Source organism: Larus michahellis, chromosome 10 (genome assembly GCF_964199755.1).
Source record: "Larus michahellis chromosome 10, bLarMic1.1, whole genome shotgun sequence".
Taxonomy (NCBI): Eukaryota; Metazoa; Chordata; class Aves; order Charadriiformes; family Laridae; genus Larus; species Larus michahellis.
Window position 1 is genome coordinate 20363007 of NC_133905.1, and position 22287 is coordinate 20385293.

General features: G+C 34.6%; 2 protein-coding genes across 4 annotated transcripts in view; one reads left to right on the forward strand and one right to left on the reverse strand.

The window, feature by feature from the left end:
* CENPP (centromere protein P) overlaps nucleotides 1-22287 on the reverse strand; it is a 147129-nt gene that overhangs the window by 110844 nt on the left and 13998 nt on the right. For all 3 annotated transcript variants that reach the window (XM_074603291.1, XM_074603290.1, XM_074603292.1), the window contains one exon: nucleotides 21465-21561. In XM_074603291.1, coding sequence (XP_074459392.1) covers nucleotides 21465-21561 — 97 coding nt within the window. The remainder of the gene's footprint in view (nucleotides 1-21464; nucleotides 21562-22287) is intronic.
* On the forward strand, nucleotides 6464-18897 carry OGN (osteoglycin). Its single transcript, XM_074603293.1, has 7 exons — nucleotides 6464-6712; nucleotides 7317-7569; nucleotides 11973-12057; nucleotides 13982-14140; nucleotides 14783-14985; nucleotides 15571-15666; nucleotides 16178-18897. The coding sequence occupies exons 2-7, from the start codon at nucleotides 7402-7404 to the stop codon at nucleotides 16346-16348; spliced, it is 882 nt and encodes a 293-aa protein (XP_074459394.1). The 5' UTR covers nucleotides 6464-6712; nucleotides 7317-7401; the 3' UTR covers nucleotides 16349-18897.

The window sequence follows — 22287 nt, forward strand, 5'->3', positions numbered from 1 at the left end:
TTGCCTTTTTCATTTTTTGTTGTTGTTGGTATTTAATACTTATGAGGCTTACTTTTTCGAGCTATTTACTTCAGTATTCTGATATGAAAAGTTACATAGATTAGGAAAGAAACTCCTTTATAGAAAACAGATGGTTTAACATTTCAAGTTTTCTGACTTCTTTTAACATATTCACATTCCACTGAATTCACAATATGAATCAATTTCCTTCTTTGTTTCCCAACTTGATCATTGTAAGCAATAAACATAGGAATTTCCTATCTGAAACACATAAAAGGAGAATATACTATTTCTTTTTAAGCAAAGAAGTTATACACCAAAAAGATTTTGCAATCATTTTTCAATACCACTGCAAGAGTACGAACTTTTCAGCTATAAACCAAATTGTGCATACACTATCAGAAGTTACGGAACTCCACAAATATACACACTTATCATATAATGTTTTAAACTATTTTGTCCAAAATTTATATTTCTAACAACCTAATTAATTTAAAAGAAAAATAAATAATACCTTGATTTGTAATTCATTGCATAAATTAATCATCTACAGAGAAAAAAAAAAATCAACCTTCCCCTATTATAAAGCACAACACAGAAAAAAAATAGATAAATATGAAGATTAGACATAAATATGAATTTTTATGCTATGAATAACACAAGGAACAGATAACAGGAACACATAAGGCCAATGAGTCTTGGAGCCCTGACTCTAGTGTCCCTGTAGACATCATAATGGCTCTCAACAAATGATGATATTATTATAAAGAAGTAATGTCAATTCAGGAAGGAATTTAAGCAATTTTAATTAATTGAGGTATGTTGGCTTTTGATTCAGGGTGTAACTGATGATATACAGGCAAAATTCAAGAGAATATATGTTCAACAGAAGGGTTGGGGTAAATAGCAGACAGTACTATTACTCCAGCTACCATTTGTATTTGTTAACTGTAGTTTGATTTCTGTTTACTGTTGTGCCTTGTTTTAAAAATGTGCTTTATTCATTTGTAACACAATAACTGATACAAGAAGTCTGTTTCTTTTCCAGGAATACAAGGAATAAGGGTAATGTCTTCAGCTTTAAAAAATTCTGATTATAAATCAGAAACATATGGAAGGATGTTCATGCGATCACTAGGTCATTTTGCAGCTGTCTCTATTGTGCAGCTGGTGGCCCTAACAGTGACTTAAACTTAATCTAATTCACTGAGCCTTGGAAATAGTTGCAACTTTTCATAAAAATACTCGACGTGTTTATGAATAACTATTTCCTATCTGGTACTTTTCTGGTCACTCTGAATCTTTAGGAATGTTCTTAGTTTTCTCTTTAAGACATGATGACCATTTACTTTGCATTTAATACTATCTCCAAAACATCCTCCATCCCTCAGGGATGCTGAATTGGAATAGACTTTGTTTAATATTACACAACAACTCTTCCATGGTATCACCTTCAATCCAATTGCTGTGCATTGTTCAAGAACAAACCAGGAGACTGCTTCCTCCCTTTTGGGTACTCTGGCTTTTTGTTCTCATAACAAATGCAGCCCCAGCATGAGCACAGACATTAAACTGCCCAAAAACTACTTTTACACCCCTGTCTCAGGATCTCAACAAAAAGCAGAGGGGGATGCAGGAGTCACAGAGAAGTTTCATATCACACATACATGCAGCAGTCAAAACATGCAACTGTACCATCAAAGAGACAAAAGTAATTTTAGAAGGTAAAATTAATCATGCCACACAAACAGTCAAGCAGAAAAGGCCTGTATTTTAGAAAAACAAAACGATGTAGAGAACAATCCAGGATACTTAAATTATTTATTTTAGGTTAAAAAAGAAGAAAATAAAATGACAAACACTGAGTTCAGTTTTAGCATCACTTCATGTCTTTGTTCTCTAATAGTAAATCTATGTTTCACTTCTTGTAGATTATGTTGTACACGTTACCAGACTGGTTCAGTAACTACCTTTTACTCCATAAAACCTTTTCTATTATAATTATTCCAATCCACAGCAGCTGGTCAACACTGTAAAGTGTTTAATCACACTTCATACAAAAGGTATGCTAAGGAATATTGAACATGTTACCTTCTACATGGAGAGAAAAAAAAAAAATCACATACAAAAGAAAGCTTGGAATTGTGTTTACCTCTATAAATGCCCAGAAGTCTTTAAAAGCTTTCCTAGTTTGTCCCCATCTTGTTCTGTCACGGACCATTTCTGCCCAAGACACTAATTTTGAACATTGTGTATTCCCAGTGTTCATCAGGCATGAGGAAGCTAAGCAATAATCCATACTTATTTCTTTCAAGAATGTTTAAAAACAATAAACCCCAGAAACTTCAGAACTTGCCAATATTGTCCTTTAGAGACTATGATACAAGACGAAATCCAAGGTCTTTAAGCAGCTGCAAAAATATACTTTCTTTGCCTAAATATAAAACAAACCTGAGTATTTAAAAAATTAAAAAAATCTCAGCTTTAGTTTATTTCATAAGGAATATCTTGACAGCAATCTTACTGCAATCTCCCTAGTGCTCCTCATAGCCCTGCTAACCCAGGCACCCCAGAGATAAGCCCCCACCCCCACTCCCCTTTTTTTTCCCCCGCTCTCCTTTTTTCTTCTTCTTCCCTCTTCTTCCTGGTGTTCTGCCTCCCATCACACAATCACAACCCTTTATGTAGGCAGTGCCAGTCCCTGCTTCCACATAATTCCTTCAGGCACCCTGGAGAAGTAATATCTAACCAACAACTTTACAGAAAGAAAAGGACACCCCCTCCGGTAATCTGTCTCCTACCAGGTCAATCAGTTCTTCAGCGCCTTGCAGGGGTTTACGAGGACGTACGTGCCTCATGCTAAGAATTATCAACAACCAGCCCTCAGTTCCAGCGTAAAACACATTACATCATTTCAAAGCAATGTTAAAAGTACAGAAAAGCTCTCTCCTATCATTTTTGTATTAAGCTACTAAGCATTAAGTAAAAAGTGCTTAGCACTAACGTGGTAAAAAGGTAATGAACATGCTAGCACCTATGACAACTGGGTAGTAACTGCTCATGACAGCTTTTGCAGTATGCACCTGCATGATTACTTTTTAAGGAAAAGTTTGTTTTCTTTTTTGATCTGCCCTTTGAAGCGTTAGAAAAGTGAGAACAGAAACGAACAAGTCATACTAAAGCTCTGAGCAGGGCAGAATCTATGAGGCCACTTCATGTACCAGACAAATAGACTGAGATGAACATCAGCCAGTTCAAGTGAGTCACAAACCCTGCTCATTTGCCTGCAAAACAAAATCTTTCCTCAGTTCCTCTAGGATATTTTAAGCTTCATTTTTGCTTTACCTGCTCTTGACATATAAACACTACTAAATGCTAGATTCCTTCACAAATACTGAAGAAAATTCAATCAGCAACACATACAGTTTGGATATTTACCTCTAATTTTTGTCTTGCTCTCCTATACCTTTCCTACCTCTGCCATCTGTTCCCATCCAACTTCTCTCTTTTTCTCTCCCAAAAGCCTTTTATTCTTCATTTTCTAACCTGATAGAAGGCAACATTGGGAACAAATTTTACACCTACCTTACATCCAACCCTTTTCCGCTAAAGTTTCTGAAATTTCTGAAAGCAGAATCCAGAGAGAAAGTGTCCCTTGTTAGACTGGATTCTCTCTATTAGAAGTAAAAAAGTGTTACACTTCATTTACACCTTCAGCTACATTTCACATTTATAAAATTGTAGGGAAATGACTACTGTTCAAATTAAGTCAGGATTCCATTTCAACACAATTAGTAAAATAGCCATTTAAAATGCCTAACACTTCAGGTGAAAGTATCTTGTGGGGAAGATACTTTCACTTGTCAGTGAAAATGAGGTATCATGGGTTTAAAAAACTAGATGATAAAAAACAGCTGTGCTTTTTTGCACACCTGTCAAATCAGAAAGCATACCGTAAACACACCATCAAGGCCCTCTTCAAAAACAGGAGCTTGTTTAGGCTTTCAGAAGAGAAACCACTTTCTAAGTTCATAGATCATTGTAACTATAGTCCAAGAAACAGGTACCTATATATCAGACTTCCAAGCACTAACAATGCCTAGAAAGCGCACTCTGCTTGCCAGGGTGAATACTTCCCATTACCTTCCCTACTGCCAACACATACGAACCACACTCTGCATTTCAGATGATTTTGAGATGGTGGTTGTTCCAAGTCATTTTGAACAAGAATAAAGCAGCACTGTTGCCGAAAGAAGAAACACTATCCTTCCTTGTTTGCAGCTACTCATGCCATCCCCTTCCCTGAGCTGATACAAGCATCTGTTACACATTCAGATAAAAAGTTTTTATTTGAAATTATTTGTTACTACTTTTTTTTTCCTTCCTGGTACAAGGGATGACAAGCAGATGAAATACAGGACAGGACTACTACTTTATTCGTCACTGACAATTTAAAGTGACAGTAAAACTATACTGTAAGGTAAACATTGATGACATCATGCCAAAGTAATTACTTAACATATCACTCTTCAAGTGTCTTCGTAAGTGTTCATGAGTTTCTTGTAAGTGCTTGGGTAACAGCAGTGAGTACGCACATTACACAATGTTTTTGTGGTAAGCATACCACTGAAATCTTGTGACCCTGATGAACACAGACTTTTGACAATGTATTCTGCAGAAGCTGTTACTAAGGTCTGCTAACATTACAAAGCCTCTTCTCTTGCAGATCAAAGCAAGTAAGAGCTTTCTTGCATGAAGACTCCCTAAATTTTCAAGGCATCATTTTTCTAGTAATTTTCCCTCATTTTTAAAAATTGCCATATATAAGGAAAAAACTAAGTTATTCCATGTACATAGTGTGATATCTAGCATTTCAGTACTTACAAAAATATATGTTATATTCTCATGAGAATATAACAAATATATTTAATATTTTATATCATGTTTTCAGCTTCCATACTTAATACCCTTCCCTTAGAACATTTATCCTTTGATTACATTCAAGCACTGGAAAAATGCGGATGCCAGAACCAGATGAAACCTTAACGTGGATATTTGGCAGGGGGGCAGCAGCTGGGAAGAGGTAAGTAGAAAGCAGAGCCGCTGTCATTACTTCTGAGACATGCACAAAACCACAAGGGATGGTAAGATGGTATTGACACAGCAACTTTTTTGTCCCTTCCTCAGCAAATCCACCCTTTCTGTCACACGCAGTACTTCCAACTGAAAGTTCCTATGTAATGTACAAGAAACACCTTAATAACCTAGCCACTTCAAAACTTTTGTTCTTCATATTGTTCCGGCAGAACAGCAATGTGATTCAAAGTCCAATTTCCATTATTATTGAACCTCTTCCCTTTACATTTCAGTTACATACTTACAGCAAAATCATTACCCTCAAGCAAGCTCCAAGTCCAAACTATGACATTGTTTAATTTGCATATGAGCTAAATGAAAAACATTTTTATAAGAGCCTAATGAGTTCAGAAAGTGGTAACTGATGATAAACTGGAAAAAAGTTTAGAGAGCAAATGGCCGTAGCCACTCTACAATTTGCAGATTTACTACAAACATCTGGTTTCTAAACAAGGCAGCACTTACAAGAAAACTTAACCAAATAGGTCCACTGTTTATCCCCAACATTACTCTAGATGACAGTCCTATCTTAAAAAAAAAAAAAAAAAAAAGAGAGAGAGAAAATGAAAAAGATATGTAAATCTGAATATATTCCCAATAGATTTTATTGCTACATACTTTTTAAAGACTAAAAAAAGCTACTTTGTAAACTTTAAAGTTTGTCATCTGGCTTGCATTTGTACTGACTGCCAAAAATACATAATAAGGAAAAGGATGGGGGAGGAAGAAATGCATTAGAAACCCAGAAAACTGCTGCCTGCAGTTCAGATGAAAATTCTACACCTGGACAGTGTTTACTAAGTTATCTATAGAACTGACACTGAACTTTACTCGAAACAAGTATTTATTGTGAAAACAATTTTTCAATAAATTGCCTAACAAGTCATTCAATGAAGCTTTTAGACATGAATTACTTGTCTGAAAGTCTCAACATACACACACACAGAGTTCTAAAAAGTACTTTTTTTGTTTCAGAACTCCTCAGACTGAAAAGTTTCCATTTCATACTTAGGTGAAAGTTCTCTAAACATATACAACTTGTAATGAAACATTTTATTACTCATAAAGTGTGACTAATATGGTATATGTATGTTTTGGCTCTACCTCTGTCTCAGTTAGAAGGCAGCTGCTTTGTCTCTTAGCTAAACCATTAAACAAAATGGATAACACATGACTTGTTATGGACCTCTAGTTTGCACAATTAATATTTGATTTACAGAAAAAGCCTTAGCAATTAAAAAGAATAAATCACCACAAAGCAGAAGGCTACCATTTTAACAACTAATACCAAAAGTAGGATGAGCCAGACAGACTTAACATTTACAACGTTATTCAAAGTACAACCCCCCTGCTCCAGGATATTACCTCTTACCCTAGGGAAAGAATACTGGCAAAGCACTTCTTACCCCACGGAAAGCACTTTTAAGACTGTCAAACTTTGAAGGAGTATTCATTGCAACATTCTGAGTGCAATTCATAGCTTTACTCTTTTGTTAATCCACTTTAGGTTAACATATAGATAAGGATATCTGGTTTTATGACAGAATCACAGAAGAACTTTGAATCTGATGAAAAGGTAGGTGGACTTTTTTCCTAAAAGTATATTAAACGAAAGCTTAAATAAAACACTTAGTTACAGCAGACAGGAAAAAAATTACTCTGTGTGTATTTGAATGTTTTAAAGATTGTGTTTGTAGCCTCCTCCCCCTGCTCGGAAAAGTGTACAACCTGTAAAAACTCAGGGGGTGTTAAGTTATCTTCTCTTGTTTACTTTCAAATTTAAAGACAAACAGAGATTACTGTTATAGAGCATTTAGGTTTGAAAAAACATACAACCAACAAAAATGCATTTTTAACCTCTCTCATTTTAATTAGTTCAGCTACATACCTGCCAAATGTTTCATAAAATGCTTTACAAAATCCTCTTGCTAATAACAAAAATAACACACTGGGAAACAAGTGGATGCAATTAAGGTAATATTTTCCTTATTAGTTGGAAAACATTGTTTATTGTTTCACAGTTCCTTTTCATGCTAAGACAAGTTTTTATAATGCTAGAGTCTAATTAAAGGATATCAAGAGTTAAAAGTTGTTCCATGTTCTTTATGCGTTAGAAACCCCTGCCAACTAGTCCTCTAGGCTTTAAATATTGTTTTGACGGATTGCATTTTCATTTCCAGTCACAAAGAAAGTATTCTTCATAGTCAACACAGGAGCAGATCTTCACCAGCTCAGTGAAAGCCAGACACGTTATTCCGTGCAAGAATGAAGACTTTGCAGACTACTTTTTTTTTGTTTGTGTTTGTACCTTTGGTAAATTCAGCACCACCTATACAGCAAGAATCACTCCAGTTTTATGAGTATGATACAGATGTTACCATGGGAAGCCTGATCCAACAAGATTATGAAATGCAATCCAAGGATATAAGAAAGGTATTTTATTTATATTATCAGTTTAATATTTGTAACTGCTAAGCATTATATGAATAAGGTGTTACCTGCATGTATGCAAGTCTTATGGAAAAGTCTTATAATAATAGCAAAACATTCAATGGTTTCAGACATGGAGAAAGCCACAAATTAAAATCACAAAAATACTACCCTTGCTACAGTTTGAGAAACCTACAAAAGACAGGCTTTCAGAAATTAAGACTAAAGCACCATTTTTAACTCTGCTGTAGTTAGGTGCCTAATGCTGTAAGAGTTTCAAGAATGGGATATACTAGCTCAACAGTTTGAGTAACATTGTATTAACACAGTAAGTTTGTTTAAAAACAAGAAGGGTGATTTAATTTAGGATTTTTTTTTTTTAATATCTAAGTAATACTTGAAACAGTACTTTATTGGACATAACCTGCCAGTATAAACCACAGTTTCTCTTTTGACTTACCAAACCATCAAGTTTTTTGCCTTGTTTTTTCAGGGGTGGGTTGTTGGGGTTTTTTTGCAACTCAGCAGTTTAGCAGTGCTGAACTACTACGGAGCATCCAGTCATGCGGTAGTCACCTATATTATTAACACTTTGAACCTCATGGCGCTCACCAGCACCCCCAAACGGTCGATCCTGAACTTTTTTGCTGCGTGCTCCACATACATGCTGATTAAATTAAATACTTAAGCAGAAGAGACAAAACAGAACAGAAAATACAAAAGCAGAAGAGCTAAATGAAGTCCAACAGCCTCAGCTGACAGAGACAGTTAAAAACCTCATACCTCTGTTCAGGCTGCCTCTGACAGGACCTGAATGATACACATCGAGAGAACGAGATACACCATTGATCAGGCAGAAAAACTAACCAAGAGTAGTTGCCAAGGAAAACACCACATATGCAAACAAAGCAGTAACAACCAAGTATTAATAAATTCAAGGAAGTTTTCATTAACTGTACTTGTTACAATAACTTTGTCTGATAAACAAGAAAAACAAGACTACAGCAAAAGATAATTAGTATAAGTAAAAAATTATATAGAATATAGAAAAATCATATATAGAGAGAAAAATCACGTCTGTATACCTTTTTAAAATTTTGCCAATTCTACTTAAATTATAGCTTTCCACTGTTAGACTAAAAAGAACAGCTACATATTTAAATTAAAAAATGTTGAAGGTATTTTTAAATGTGACATCTGCCACGGTGATGAAGTAACATGTTTCATAAACCTATGAAAAAGAGACCATTTAAATGACTCTCAACTAACAGGCAGCTACCCACTCACAACTGAGTAAACATTTTTAGTATTTTTTAAAAAAAACTAACTTGAACTAGTTAGGAACAGCATCAGATGACATTCATTACTAAAATCATTCTAATAAGAAGATGTTACTGTTACAGTAAAAAGAACAATAATGAGTGTACCTACAAGGAAATAGTGCCAACAGATGTGCCACAGACTAATCAAAATCTGTACTGGCAGTGCTATAAACTAGAGAGAGGTCTTCTGAAGGCCAACAGTTCTGTTTAGGATAATTCTAGGAATGCAGTCGGTCATTATTTCCATCAGGTCAGTTCTCCAATGACATGTTTTCATTGCAAAATAATAAATTAGTTCCTTATGTGCAAGAAAAACATCTATACAAGATCCAGTGTTCTCAATTTAAATCATGGGATGATTTAAACAAATCTTCCATTCTTTTATTGCACATATTCTAGCTCCCAGAATATTTCAAGTGTTAACTGTAACTGAAATACATTCCAACAATTTCCTCAAACATGCCCAGTCAGAAATCCATCTTGCATGACAAATTTAACTCCTTACTGTGTGCTTGAACATACAGTTGGAAAAAAGATTTTAAGTGAACATCAGAAGAAATCTATTTGTGTCAGTGACCAACAAAATGAGCTTTAGTCTACTTCTAAGGAAAAGGTGAGCCAAACAAAATTCATTACAATTATTATTATTTGAAACCACAGCCACCCTAGTCTTGAATAAAAATATTAGAAGTTTAAAAACATGAAATCTTAATTTCCACAACAGAACAGAACCATCCAATTAAGATACTGTCTCATATCTGGACTAATTTATTCCATTGAATATAAACTACCAGCTTTATAGACCTTTGTGTGTTATAAAGATGAATCAGTTACTTTCCGTAAGTATTAAGATAAAGTATTTAGACGTAGAATGTTAATGCAGCTTTGTATGGGCAATTCATGTCTGTGGAGTAAAGTGCAGGAAGCAGGTAGAATTTCAGTATGTAAGTAAGCCTTCAGTGCATTCCCTGCGTATGTAAGTAATGAACTTTCTGTGGTTATAATCCAGACAACCTTCTGCACCGGTATTCCACAGCTAGGAATTTTTCTAGCTGACCAGGAAATAATTGCATTATATTGGTTATTTATACTACTATTTTGGGGGGGATAGGGTGGGAATCTGTTGTTTAATTTTGTGTATTTAAGAGTATTCTGCAAATAATCAGGGTTTTTTGTTGTTGACATTTCCTGCTTGCAGAAATTAGCTGTACACTGTATTCTGCAAGGAACTCACATGCATACTCTTTCATGGATCCTACCTCAAGTAAGATACTGTACTAGAAATCTGTACCTGGTACAGATATGCTCTGTCAGCAAACACGTTTTTCATACAAGCATATTAAAAACGCCCCTTATGAGCCAAACATGCTACAATAGAAGTGCAGTTGTTCTATTTTAAGTCCATCTATACAGAAGCGTCTACTGGCATGGATACCTCAACAAGGGCCATGTCTTCACATGCCTAATCAACATATTTATGCAACCTAAACATTTTTGCAGAAATCTTCTGTACAATTTGCTGCTTGTTTGAGTCCAACTGTTCAGCTCACACCCCTCAGTTTCTCTACACCAAATACTGCAAAAGCTCTTACCCCAACCAGAAGTTTCACGCTACAACTGCTGAACTGTTGCCAGCGTTCTAACTTGGGTATAGAAGTCTTGCTAGAACAAACCAACCTACCCCAAACGTTCCACAAAAACAAGAGGCAAAAAAAGAGCCATAGCCTGGATAGACAGACGCTGGGAAGAGCCAAGGGATGGATGATTCACAGGCTAAAAAAGGGTCAAAATAACAGAGGCTGGACAAGAAATTTGTGTCTCGGGCTTTATGTCAAACTGGAGGGGTTTATTTTGCAGAATACAAAAATTCCCACAGCAAAATATAAGCAAGCAACCAAATAAAAAAAAAAAACAAACAAAGTTAGTATCAAAACTAACTTGACAGATAGTGTTACTTTCACACTGCCCTAGTAGATAAACTATCAGTGTGCTATGTGCCTGAATGGGGGGGAGAAGGGGGAGAAGAATTTAAAAAGAAAAAAAGTAATTGGTTCACTTGTAAGCACTCACAATGTGTAAGAAGTTCTCTTCAACAGGGGACCATCCTCCTGCCAGGGCCCGATTCTTAAGCATGTTTAAAGAAAAACATCTTCCATGCCCAATAATGTACTTTTCCCCCATGTGTTTTCAATAGCAATGCAGACCAAAAAGCATATTGTCTTACTCTGTCCTACAACTATTCCCCATCAAAAAAGATAAAGAATGATGCAAGCCAAGCAGAACTGCCACAGTCAGCCTAAAAATCCCCTTAACTTCAATACATGCAAACCGTAGTATAACCCACTGTATGTATACAATTCTAGAAATGGTATGCAATTCTCAAATTCCTACAATATTCAATGAAAACCTGACTACCACTTCCTGCGTCACAAAAGGCCCTTTCTGTTAGTAGCCCAGGTATTAAAACAGACTTAAGTGTAGTTAATGGAAATGAATTGCTAAATTTCAGCCAATACCCGAAAGGAACATGTTTATAAACTGAGTTGCCCTGCAACTGAAAAGATGCAACGACTATCTCAACAGGGAACTCTGAATAACTTTAAATGCAAGGAAATGTTATTTTACTAAGATTATTTGGGCAAAACAAAAAAAATACAACTTAAATTCACAAGAAATCAAATTTTGCATGATGTACAAAGTCTTCTGTCTTCAGAACTCCAGGTTTTTGTAGATACCCATTGCTTACATATTCCTTCCACACTATGTAGTCTATATTTTCTCTCTATTTTTATTTTGTGTCTACTGTTTTTTCCTAAATAACTTCATTTTTCTAAAGAACACTAGCAGCACCAACTTGCCTTTTTGCCTTTCGAAGTGTAGCTTTGTAGCTCACGAACAAGGTGGAAAATATATATAGTTTTATACACTGGATGACCAACGTGATTTTAAAAATTGGAAATTAAGTGTCATAAGGATGTATTAGGAAGTTAATTTTTAAACAACATGCTATTTCAGATCCTTGTAATACTCTGGGGTTTTGTTTGCTGTTTGTTTTTTAAAAATCGTATTTGCTCTCACACAAAGGATGGAACAAATGTTTCTCTTGACACTTCCCTAAGACTGCAAGGGGATGACAGCGAACGCAATATAGCACCAACAAAGGATACAAGTAAGTTAATTGATATGAATACTGTAACATTTAAGCTCTCCAAAAGAACATATTTTAATATGAAAGTTTAATATACAGAGGATAACAAGGGATATAGAATTAATCTTTTCATTTATGAATATCTTTCATATCTCCTGTGGGAAGTCTTCTAACTTCTGATGGAGCAGGCTGAAAAAATTTGAAGGATCTCAGGTAAATTCCGAATACACAAACCACAGCTTACAAGAATCTCTACAGACCTACCCAGTCGTATTTGCTGTAGAGCTGTACCCAAGTCAAATAATTTAGGCAAGACAACCAAGAAAAACAAAATACACACCTCAGTATGCTCCACAGCTTACCCAAGTAACAATGAAACATGATAAAAAGATTTCTTACAAGAACTGTCTCATCTCACAGCTTACATCTGATGATCAGGGAGGTCAATGGTTAGAATAAATCACGAATGTTCTTCACTAGCCTAAGTCTCCTACAGACTGAGGTATATTGTCCAGATTTCTCCTAATGAGCCACAATGATTTCTAAACTTGAAAGGAGCAAAGTTTCTGTCTGCCAAACAGAGCATTGAATAAGCGACACTCATTTCGCGTGTATCTGTGATCTAAACTTCCAAAAATAACTGATGATTCATCAAGACCACCCGAGTGTCAATCTCCACCAAAGTTTTAATCAAGGTTAGTTATTGCCAAATAGCATCTGTCAACACTCCCTCATCAAAAGCGGAACACATCTGTGAGAACACCAGAGCTTCCAGTCACAGACAAGGATAAAAACTGTTGCCTTTTAAATAGTGACAACATCTTTCACAACCATTTTTCATTTCCTACACTCTAGCATATGACAAACAAGGCACTAAATCAAAAAAGGCGAATGAGGGAGAACTCTAAAGTATACCAAATGGGAATATTCACAAAGCTAAAGCACAAAATCTGAGTTCCATTCTATGCAGTACCTCTGTAGGAAAAATAAATAATTACTCTATTATACATACCGGGTTGGCTTCCCAGTATTGACTGACTACTTCTGTAACTCTTCACTGGTTGCGGAAGATCCTATTTTACTACGTAGTGATAACAAACAACCTGGCAGTATCATACTACTTGCTACTACATACGGACCAATTTGGAAGCTAACCAAAAGTCTCACAATATAGAAAACACAGTAGATCAGACAGCAGTGGTGACGAAACTGGACTCAAAGCCATGTTTGTTAAATGTATTTTAATACTGCTGTCATACAGCAGGATGCTGTCATAAATGCAGGATTAATGCAAAGCAGAAAAGACTAATACTCTACTGATGCCTATGAAGAACAGGACAAGCCATAAGGGGCTTAAACCACATTAGAAAAGATAGAGTTTCCCTCACTACTAAAAATAACAGCTATTTAAAAAAAATCCCTCCGTAAAAAAAGGGAACAGAATGCCTAAATTGCTGGAGTTTTTATAAAAACGATTAGACAAAATAGTAACTAGGGGTAACACAGAGAATACGTGACCCTGCCAAAAATGCTCCAATGCAATGTGTGCCTTGACAGATGTTTCTCCTGCATGAATTTCTCTTTTCAAAATAATGGTTCCAAAGATGACATTCAACATGGCCACAGAGTTACAGTTGTCATATTCACAATACTGTAAGCCAACTAAAGGATGAAACTGAATTAAGATCGATTAATAGCATTTCAAGACATGCTCAGATAAGAACAAAGAATATACACGTGGAAATTACGCACAAGAAAAAGAATACAAACCTCAAAAGAAATTCAGAATATTAAATCTTTTCAGAACTTGACATCAACAGAACTTTTTAAAAAAACCTAATGACTGGAAATCTTACGAGATATTAGAGAAAAATCTATTTTGAATATTCTAGCTTAAGTTAGTTGAATAACTTTTAACTGCCTACTCAAAATAATTTGCTTTCAGATTTACCTACTTGCCTGCTCTGTGTGTGTTTAAGCGGATCAGTGTACTGCGAGGAAATAGACATCGAAACTGTACCCCCACTGCCAAAGGAAACAGCATATCTTTATGCACGATTTAACAAAATAAAAAGGATAGCAGTCTCAGATTTTGCTGACATTAGTAAGTAACATTCAAATTTTAACTTCTGTTTACCTGATAGTATATTTGAAGCTGTTGTCCCTTAAAAGTATGTCAAGATTACCAAAATAAGATATAATTTATACTTTACTATATTTCATATTATGCATATTACTTATTTAATTCAATGTTTATACTAAAACAAGGAACTGTGAAGGCAATATGGAAACCCATTTTGGCTCATGTATCCGTCTTAATACTCCCATTTCAATATTCCCACACTATCAGAGAAAGAGCAGTTTGCTAAAAATAAAATTAAAGTCTACATCCCATCCAGTCTTAAACGATCATTTATTATTTTTCCTGCAAATGCTCCAGGGGCATCTCTTCCAGCTATCCCACTCTACAACATGACAAATTCTACGAATATCTGAAATCACGCTGCCTCTAAGAAACAAAAGGAAGGATCCAGAGTATTTTCCTCATGATTTTTTTTTTTAATTTAAGACCACGAGGAAATCCAAATGTGGATTCTAATCATATTTTAATAGAATGTACATTTGTAGATCACAACTAGGATCGTGTAGCCAACAATGTAACATTTAACATACACAACCATACATTTTTTGACATGCAGTGTAATTATAAATTCAATATTTAGTTTTTTATTTCTTTTGTGTAAAGCTACCTTGAGAAGAATTGATTTTAGTGGAAATAAGATAGAAGAAATAGAAGATGGGGCCTTTTCAAAGCTTCTGTTATTGGAAGAACTTTCTCTTGCTGAAAATCGACTTATAAAACTTCCTGTTCTACCTCCCAAATTAACCACATTCAATGCAAATCAAAATAGAATCAAGAGTAGAGGAATTAAAGCAAATGCTTTCAAGGTAAGCAAGAGACAATAATTTAAGTAACCAAAGTAAATAAAATTAGTAACCAGACTATCCAGTATATGACCAAATGATTTTTTTGGTATTTTTTGTAATCTAAGAAACAAACTACAGTGAAGAAGCTTTCAAAGTTTTGTTTCATTTCGGGTTTGAGGCACTTTGGAATAACAGCCCTTTGTGCACTCACTCTCTCATGTCATTCAAATAAAAAAAAAAATTCTGTGAAATATCTTACCTACTTCCTTTCTCTCTTACATGTAAAGAAAGAGTCGATTCAAAATTGATGGCTCAAATACAGTTCTCAGAACCACATAAATACTAGTAAACAAGGATATAGCTTTATATTCACCTCAAGTTTTATAACTAATAAGCTGACACTGAAATTTCCAAAACATAGAAGGCCTGTTCTATGAATTTCTTGATACAATAGAATTAAACATTCACAGCAAAAGAATGTTTCATGTCAGATTGGTTTACATGCTTTCTATGTGATCAGAAAAAAATACTGATGTCTTGTAACAGGCACAAGTTACTGAACTTCAAGCAATATCAGCATTAATAATCTCTTTCTCTTTCTATTAGAAGCTGACAAATTTGGCCTACCTCTACTTAGGACACAACGCACTGGAATCTGTTCCCCTTAATTTACCAGAAAGTCTGCGTATTCTTCACCTTCAGGTATTTTTGAAGTATTTCCTTAACATTCTATTACGAAGGGCCTCATCAGTTACATACTTCAAACCAAACCCTCTGTCTTTTAAAACAGTTCACACTGCAGTTGTGCTACAGTTGTCTAATGCTCCTCCAAATAAAACAATTTACCTCTAATCTGTATGGCCACAAGCATTTGGTGTTCAGAAGTTGTTTGTTAGCTAATTACCGTGCAAGAATTTCCCATTAGTTTCTGTATATCAAGGATAGGAAATGGTAAAAATAAGCAATAGTCTTTTATCAACAATACATTTGAAACATTAGTAACAACCTTAAATGACTTACTAGTTCATTGATTGGTTTGAAGAGACTTGATTCCTACATATCTACATTACACACAAATCAACCCCAATGACAATAAAATGGAAGGGTAAGAGGAATAATATTAAAGTTTGACATTTCTTCAACATATATGGCCGTGTTTATATGTATGTGTGTGTTTATTTATTTATTTACTAAAAATTGTTTTGTTTTGCAGTACAACAATATTACTACAATCACCGATGACACATTCTGCAAATCTAATAACACACGTTACATCCGCACACGTATGGATGAGATAAGGATGGAAGGCAATCCGATCCTCTTGGCAAAGCACGTTAATGCTTTCTCCTGCTTGAGAACACTGCCTGTAGGAACATACTACTAGCCACTACTTATGTAATTATACATGCCAAAACTTAAGCATGGTAACAAAAGATCGTTCTTTTTCCTCTATTTACACGTTTATATCCTCTCCCTTACTTGTGCCGTTTTCCCTTCATACCCAGAACGTTTTACTATGTTGAAATGTGGTTCTTCTCTGAAATAATTGTTTCAAATCAGCCACTTTATTTAGTAGTTACAATGTCACCCTTGCTTTCAGAGTCTTTTCTCTTAATGAAAGTGTAAAAATACCTATATGCACACACACATATCTTCACAACTTCTATTTCACCAACACATATTCTTTACGTGTAGGTAAAATCACAGAAGCAACTGCTTGTTCATGTTCTTTACCAGTATCACTACAGTTTACTTTCAGATAAATGCAAAATATTCTTTGAGCAAGCTACAAAGGAAAAATACATCTTAATTCCACTTTTTTAATCTGAAATGAAATTTTTTCAGTTGACCTTCAAAAGCATATTGGATGTAGTTGCATACAAAAGAAAGTTATGTTTAGAAATAGAACTTCTCAAAGCTTAATGTCATTAAAGCTTCCTTAAAAACTTGGTTTGGGGAACAGCAGAATAATTCCTATTTAGGCTTAGTGTACCAAGCAACACAGCAAGTGGAACTTTTCAAAGATGTGTTATATTTTGCTTTCAAAATAATCTAAGAGTCTGTGTGTGTATATATATTATACATGTATTTTATTTTTACACATGGTATTTTTAATTGAAATATATAAATTTTGCTCAGCTGTACTGACAAGAGTCATTTTCGCAACGCAAGCTTCCAATTTTAATACAATGGCCGAAGTACAGCATAGCATTACTCCAAGTATCTTTGTTATTAACAGATGATATGGACCGAGCCCTGTTCCCCTGCTTTTTCTTGACAAGAAAATGTGACAATATAATTAACAACAAAGCTGAATTAATGTTTTTACCTGTAAGTAAGATTTCAGCTAGATAAACAATTACCCTTGTACAACAATACTCCTGCTCATTAGGGGAAAAAAATCAAATCACGTCTTTAAATTAAAAAGAAAAGTTGATTCCATCATTAATTTAAAAATAGCGTTAACTTTAAGCTTCAAGCATCATTTCACTTAACTACTTTAAACCATACAGTGTATTAAAAACACAAATCAATGTGTGCAGGCCTCAACAGACAGGACACAATGGCTTTTATTACCCAACCATACACTTCTGACATTCAGTTTCAGTTTCTCCCCTCAAATACCTACCACAGGTGTAAACTCCTCAAATAAATGAATGCCAGAAGTGTGGTACTTTGTACCAATTTTGAAACTAGTATAGATTCCTAATTTGTAGAAATAGTTAAGCATCAAATGCATGATGATGTATCGCTACATCTAACATACTGATTTCACACAGTATTTTGTATTAGTTTTGTTTATCTTATTTAGATAAGCCTCGAATTGTTAGTGCTTGTGCTATGGGGAATTAAGTGCACGCTTAATTCTAAACATACTGATGATGCTCTGCCACTAAGAACACTGAGACCTAAGTGACTTTCAGTCACTTTTTAAGTAACTGTGTCAAGCATCAACTGTGGGCACATCTTTCTGGAAAGAGGACACAATTATGAAATGCAGGACAAAAATATTTTTGCCCTGAATCCATTACCAAAGAAAGACATAGCAATCCCCAGTATTTTCCATTTTAAGTTATTTGGTGTAACAAGAGAGAAATTCCATTGTCTTAATACAACTGAGAAAAAAAACCAAGTCCAACAGTGAGAATAATACTTGGTTTTCATTTTCCCATGTAATTCATAAAACTTTGATGTTTTTTACCTTCAGCAAAAGGTAAAAAAAACCAAACAAACGAAAAACCAAAAAAACCACAAAGCATGTAAAAATATATTCCAACTTCAAGTCAAATTTGTACTAGAAAAAAAAAAAGACATTAGTTCTCTCATCCCTGTTTTGATAAATGCTCAAGATGGAAAAAACACAGCTAGAAGTATAAATGTAATAACGTTACATAAGCAGTGGCCACTGATCTTATTCTCTTCACAAATCATTATTACCAAATAAAGCTCTTTTCAGTATTAATAGGATCAGTAAATATCACCAAAAGTCTTCCTACGAAAAAAATTATATGTGTATACACAAATATATGCACATTTATATAAACACATGTAAGCATTCTAAGACCTAACCATTATCACATTATTAATTTTACAATAAAATGTTGTACATATTTTTAAAAAAGTAGTAAATATCAATAGTAACACTAATTAACAGTCTTAATATTTTGCGAGCAAACCCAAGTAGACAACTGGTACCTTCTGAATGCCTCATGCAGGCAGTAAATTATCTGATGTGCTTTAATTTACTTTCCCCATTCATAGCAAGTTAACTCATCAAAACATTAAGTAAGAAGGGCTTTAGCATGCAGGATTTTTTGCCTTCTATTTGTGTGACCAGTAGTAATATCAAGCTGAATGTACACCATTCTATTTTTTTCCTATCTCTCGTTTCTGATCTGTATTTCCAATAAAAGTTGAAATTTTTTTTTTGTTTATCAATATCAGCTTCAATCTGCTCCTCCGGCAATGCCAACATGCTTCAGTTGTTCAGCCTCATATCACATTAAGGGTTTCTCCAGATCAGAAACTTATTTGCAGATATAAATCCATTTTGCAGACATAATATTTACAGTGGCAAGACAGTAAGACCTGCCATACAAAAGACTTGTGGGACACTTCACTTATGCCTTCAAAATCTATTTAAAGCACTACGTTGTAGATTTTTTCAGCAGAATAGAGGAGCGGCAGCAAAGTAGTAACGGTATGCTCAATTCTTGACTGTGTGTGCCTGTGTGAAGTATGCAAGTTGTAAACTAACCTGTTTCATTAAAAAACCACAACTGCTAAAGCACAACATCATATAATACAGAACAAAATGCTTACAACTGAACATTGCTCTACTCACACCAACCTAAATCTGCCCCAACTTTGTAGGAAAGCCTGCTTATAGTCAAAACAACGCATATTTTAAATTGCTTTTTTGCTTGATCTGAGTTATCCATCCCACCATTACTCTTGTTAATGGGGAAAACTCTCACTACAAAACTGCTATTTGTGACAGTCAACCTCTTACAAATACAGTGCTGTCCAACTTCGCTTGAAACTTGTAATTGCCATTTATCTCAAATTTCATTATTATTTGAAGTATTCAATCACTTCTACATTATTCCTTTCTTCTCAAGTACCAAAACTAACAGAAAAGGAAAAAATAATCCACCTTTCCTGTTTTTACTCTGCACTGTGAGAAAACTATTAGAAGCACCGTTTGCTTCTACTTAACAGCCTAGGTAATTTTCTTTTAAATAACAAAATAATAAAAAAGCTATAAACCCAAACAGTCTTCTCTCCAATACTGTGCACAGTTGCCTGCCTATATACTTGAAGTCTAGCAAGCAGGAAGAAAAAAACAAAAACAAAAAATACCAAAACACAGACTCATTTTTTAATGTTGTCCAAGTGTGAATATTACCAGGATAAGATTTTTCAGTTGGTTTTATGCATATGGTAAAAGCATACTTCTAGTCGCTTCCACACAAATTACTACAGAATATTAAGTTATAAATAAACATTCTCCTTAGCAATCTGATTATTTGAATTGTCAGATTTGATCTTTGAACTCTTTATTAATTCTCTTACCTCAGAGAGTCTTCTATTTCTAAATGAAATTATTACTAATGCTAGCAGAAATAAGGCCTAAAAAACTCTTTATAAGCACAGAGTCAATCACACTCCATACTCTCCCAAAAAATTAATATTTGTAATATTGACAAACTTGCAATAGGTCTTCAGTGAATTTATATTCACACATCTTTTAGCAATTAATATATCTCCTCATTGTTTACACTCAACATCTAAACAAATACTTTTTAAAACTGCTTAAGATACACATGACAATTTAAAAATAATCTCCAGACCTACCTTCTTTCTATTTTTTCATTTCTGTACTGAATTTTAAAATAAGAAATATTTACAACAGTTGACTGAATCACTGTCACAGAAACCACAATGATTGCTGTCGTGAGGCTGATCGAAGGATCAGAAAGCATCAAGTGAAGTCGGAAAAAAAAGAACCAAGAAAACCACACCACAAAGCCATAAAGCTCTTGGTGCTCTACCTTCCCTATAGAGAGATTAACGAAAAGTGCTTATCCAACAATCAGCAGGATTAGGCGACACCAGTTTATTACTCAGCTGGGGACGGGATTCTTTTTTTTAACATTATCAGAAATTAGTACTTTTTTTTTTATTAATCTGGTTGATTTGATAATGGAAATTGATTAATCTAGCACAGAACTCAGAAAGGCCTAAAAGATTCAAAAAGATAGGAAACAAAGCACTTCCCACTTCATACTACAACTGAAAAGTAAAGATGGTGCTGAGTTTAATGATGGTAAATGCTTGGGCTAAATAAAATTGAACTAAAAAACCCACACACAATTACACAGCTAAACATCCTCCTCTAACATTAAGCATCACGTAAGATGTTCTGTGTCTGTAAAACTGCAGTATGTTTACACCAAGGATTAGTTGTTTATCTTAAAACCAGTACAAAGACAAAGCAATCAAGCCAAATAAATGTAACTGAAAACTAAGTTCAAATACTATGTTCCAGTTAAGAGTGAGGAACAGTTCATTTCCCATTCAAGCAAAACACTTCAGAACTGAAAGTGCTGTTGCCCAAACACATGCTGCCAAGTTTTTGAAAGACAGATCCACTCCTTCAGAACTAACATTTAAATGCCAAAGGCTACAAAGTTATTTTCTTTTAATTTCTTCTTTCGCCTTTGTTTTGTTCAAAATGAAATGTAATACCAATGAAAAACTGTCTTACTCCTCCACAGAAAGGCATATATATTCTTAATTTTCCCCCACATAAGAGGAATAGCATGGTAAAAATCAAGACAAATACCAAGCAAGGGCATTCTCTTCTCCACAAGATACAAAATTAAGATTCCCATACTCTGATAAAGAGTGCTAATTTCACATCCATTGCTCTGTCTTAATGAACTATTTAAAGAACTCCACATAATACTGATATATAAAGGCTTGATAGACACTACCTTGAAATGTAGAAAAGTGCATCTACGATGTTCACACCACTCAGCATAAGATGAAAGGCTTCTGAAAAATCTTAAAAGATTTCCATGTTCTCCAGCGCTACAAAAGAGAAATATATTGTTTAACCCAAACAGTACTAGTGAGACATATCAATTATATAGCCTAAGGTTTGCACTTGTTCCTTAAGGAATTTGTAATTAGCATTGTTTGAATTTGAAGTCAGAAATCACACACACAGACAAAAAAAATCACAACAGGAAAAAAAGCTGTAGTGTTGATATTGAAAAAAATTGAAGAATTAAATTATAAACCAGTGTTTCCAACTCCTCATGAAGTTAAGCAGCAATAAAGTTAGTCTTAAATGTAAAATGTGATAACTTGACAAAGTAGTCACTGGTAAAATCTTAATCTGACTTTATGTTTGCTCATCTAATACTCTTGTTTTCTAAATAAATTCCAAGATGTTGCATAGTAAAACTTTAACCTACAAAACTGGTAAGATTCACCAAATCGCATTACTGAGCTTTGAATATCCTCAAGGTCTCTGTCCTAGTCAGCTAAATCTTTGCATGACACGTTATCTGCCTCTGCTCACACGACATTCAGCTTTTCAAGATTAACCTTGAAACTTCAGTAAGCAAGAAGGCTTGTTCATTAGATCATACATGGCATCTAAAAATAACTTTTGATAGCCAGTTACAACTTGATTCATCTGCTATTAAGGAAGATGGTGATATTCTCATTAGAGAGTGGGGCAGGACGGGGGAGAGAGATGCCAATAAAAGGTATCTGAGAAGCGTAGTAGAGAGATCTTAGTGCAAAGCC

Bases quoted from the DNA above. Each gene is read 5' to 3' on its own strand.
- OGN (XM_074603293.1), top strand. From the start codon at position 7,402: ATGAAGACTTTGCAGACTACTTTTTTTTTGTTTGTGTTTGTACCTTTG. The intron at 12,058-13,981 runs GTAAGTTAATTG...ATTTGCTTTCAG, and splicing joins AGCACCAACAAAGGATACAA to ATTTACCTACTTGCCTGCTC. The intron at 15,667-16,177 runs GTATTTTTGAAG...TTTGTTTTGCAG, and splicing joins TGCGTATTCTTCACCTTCAG to TACAACAATATTACTACAAT.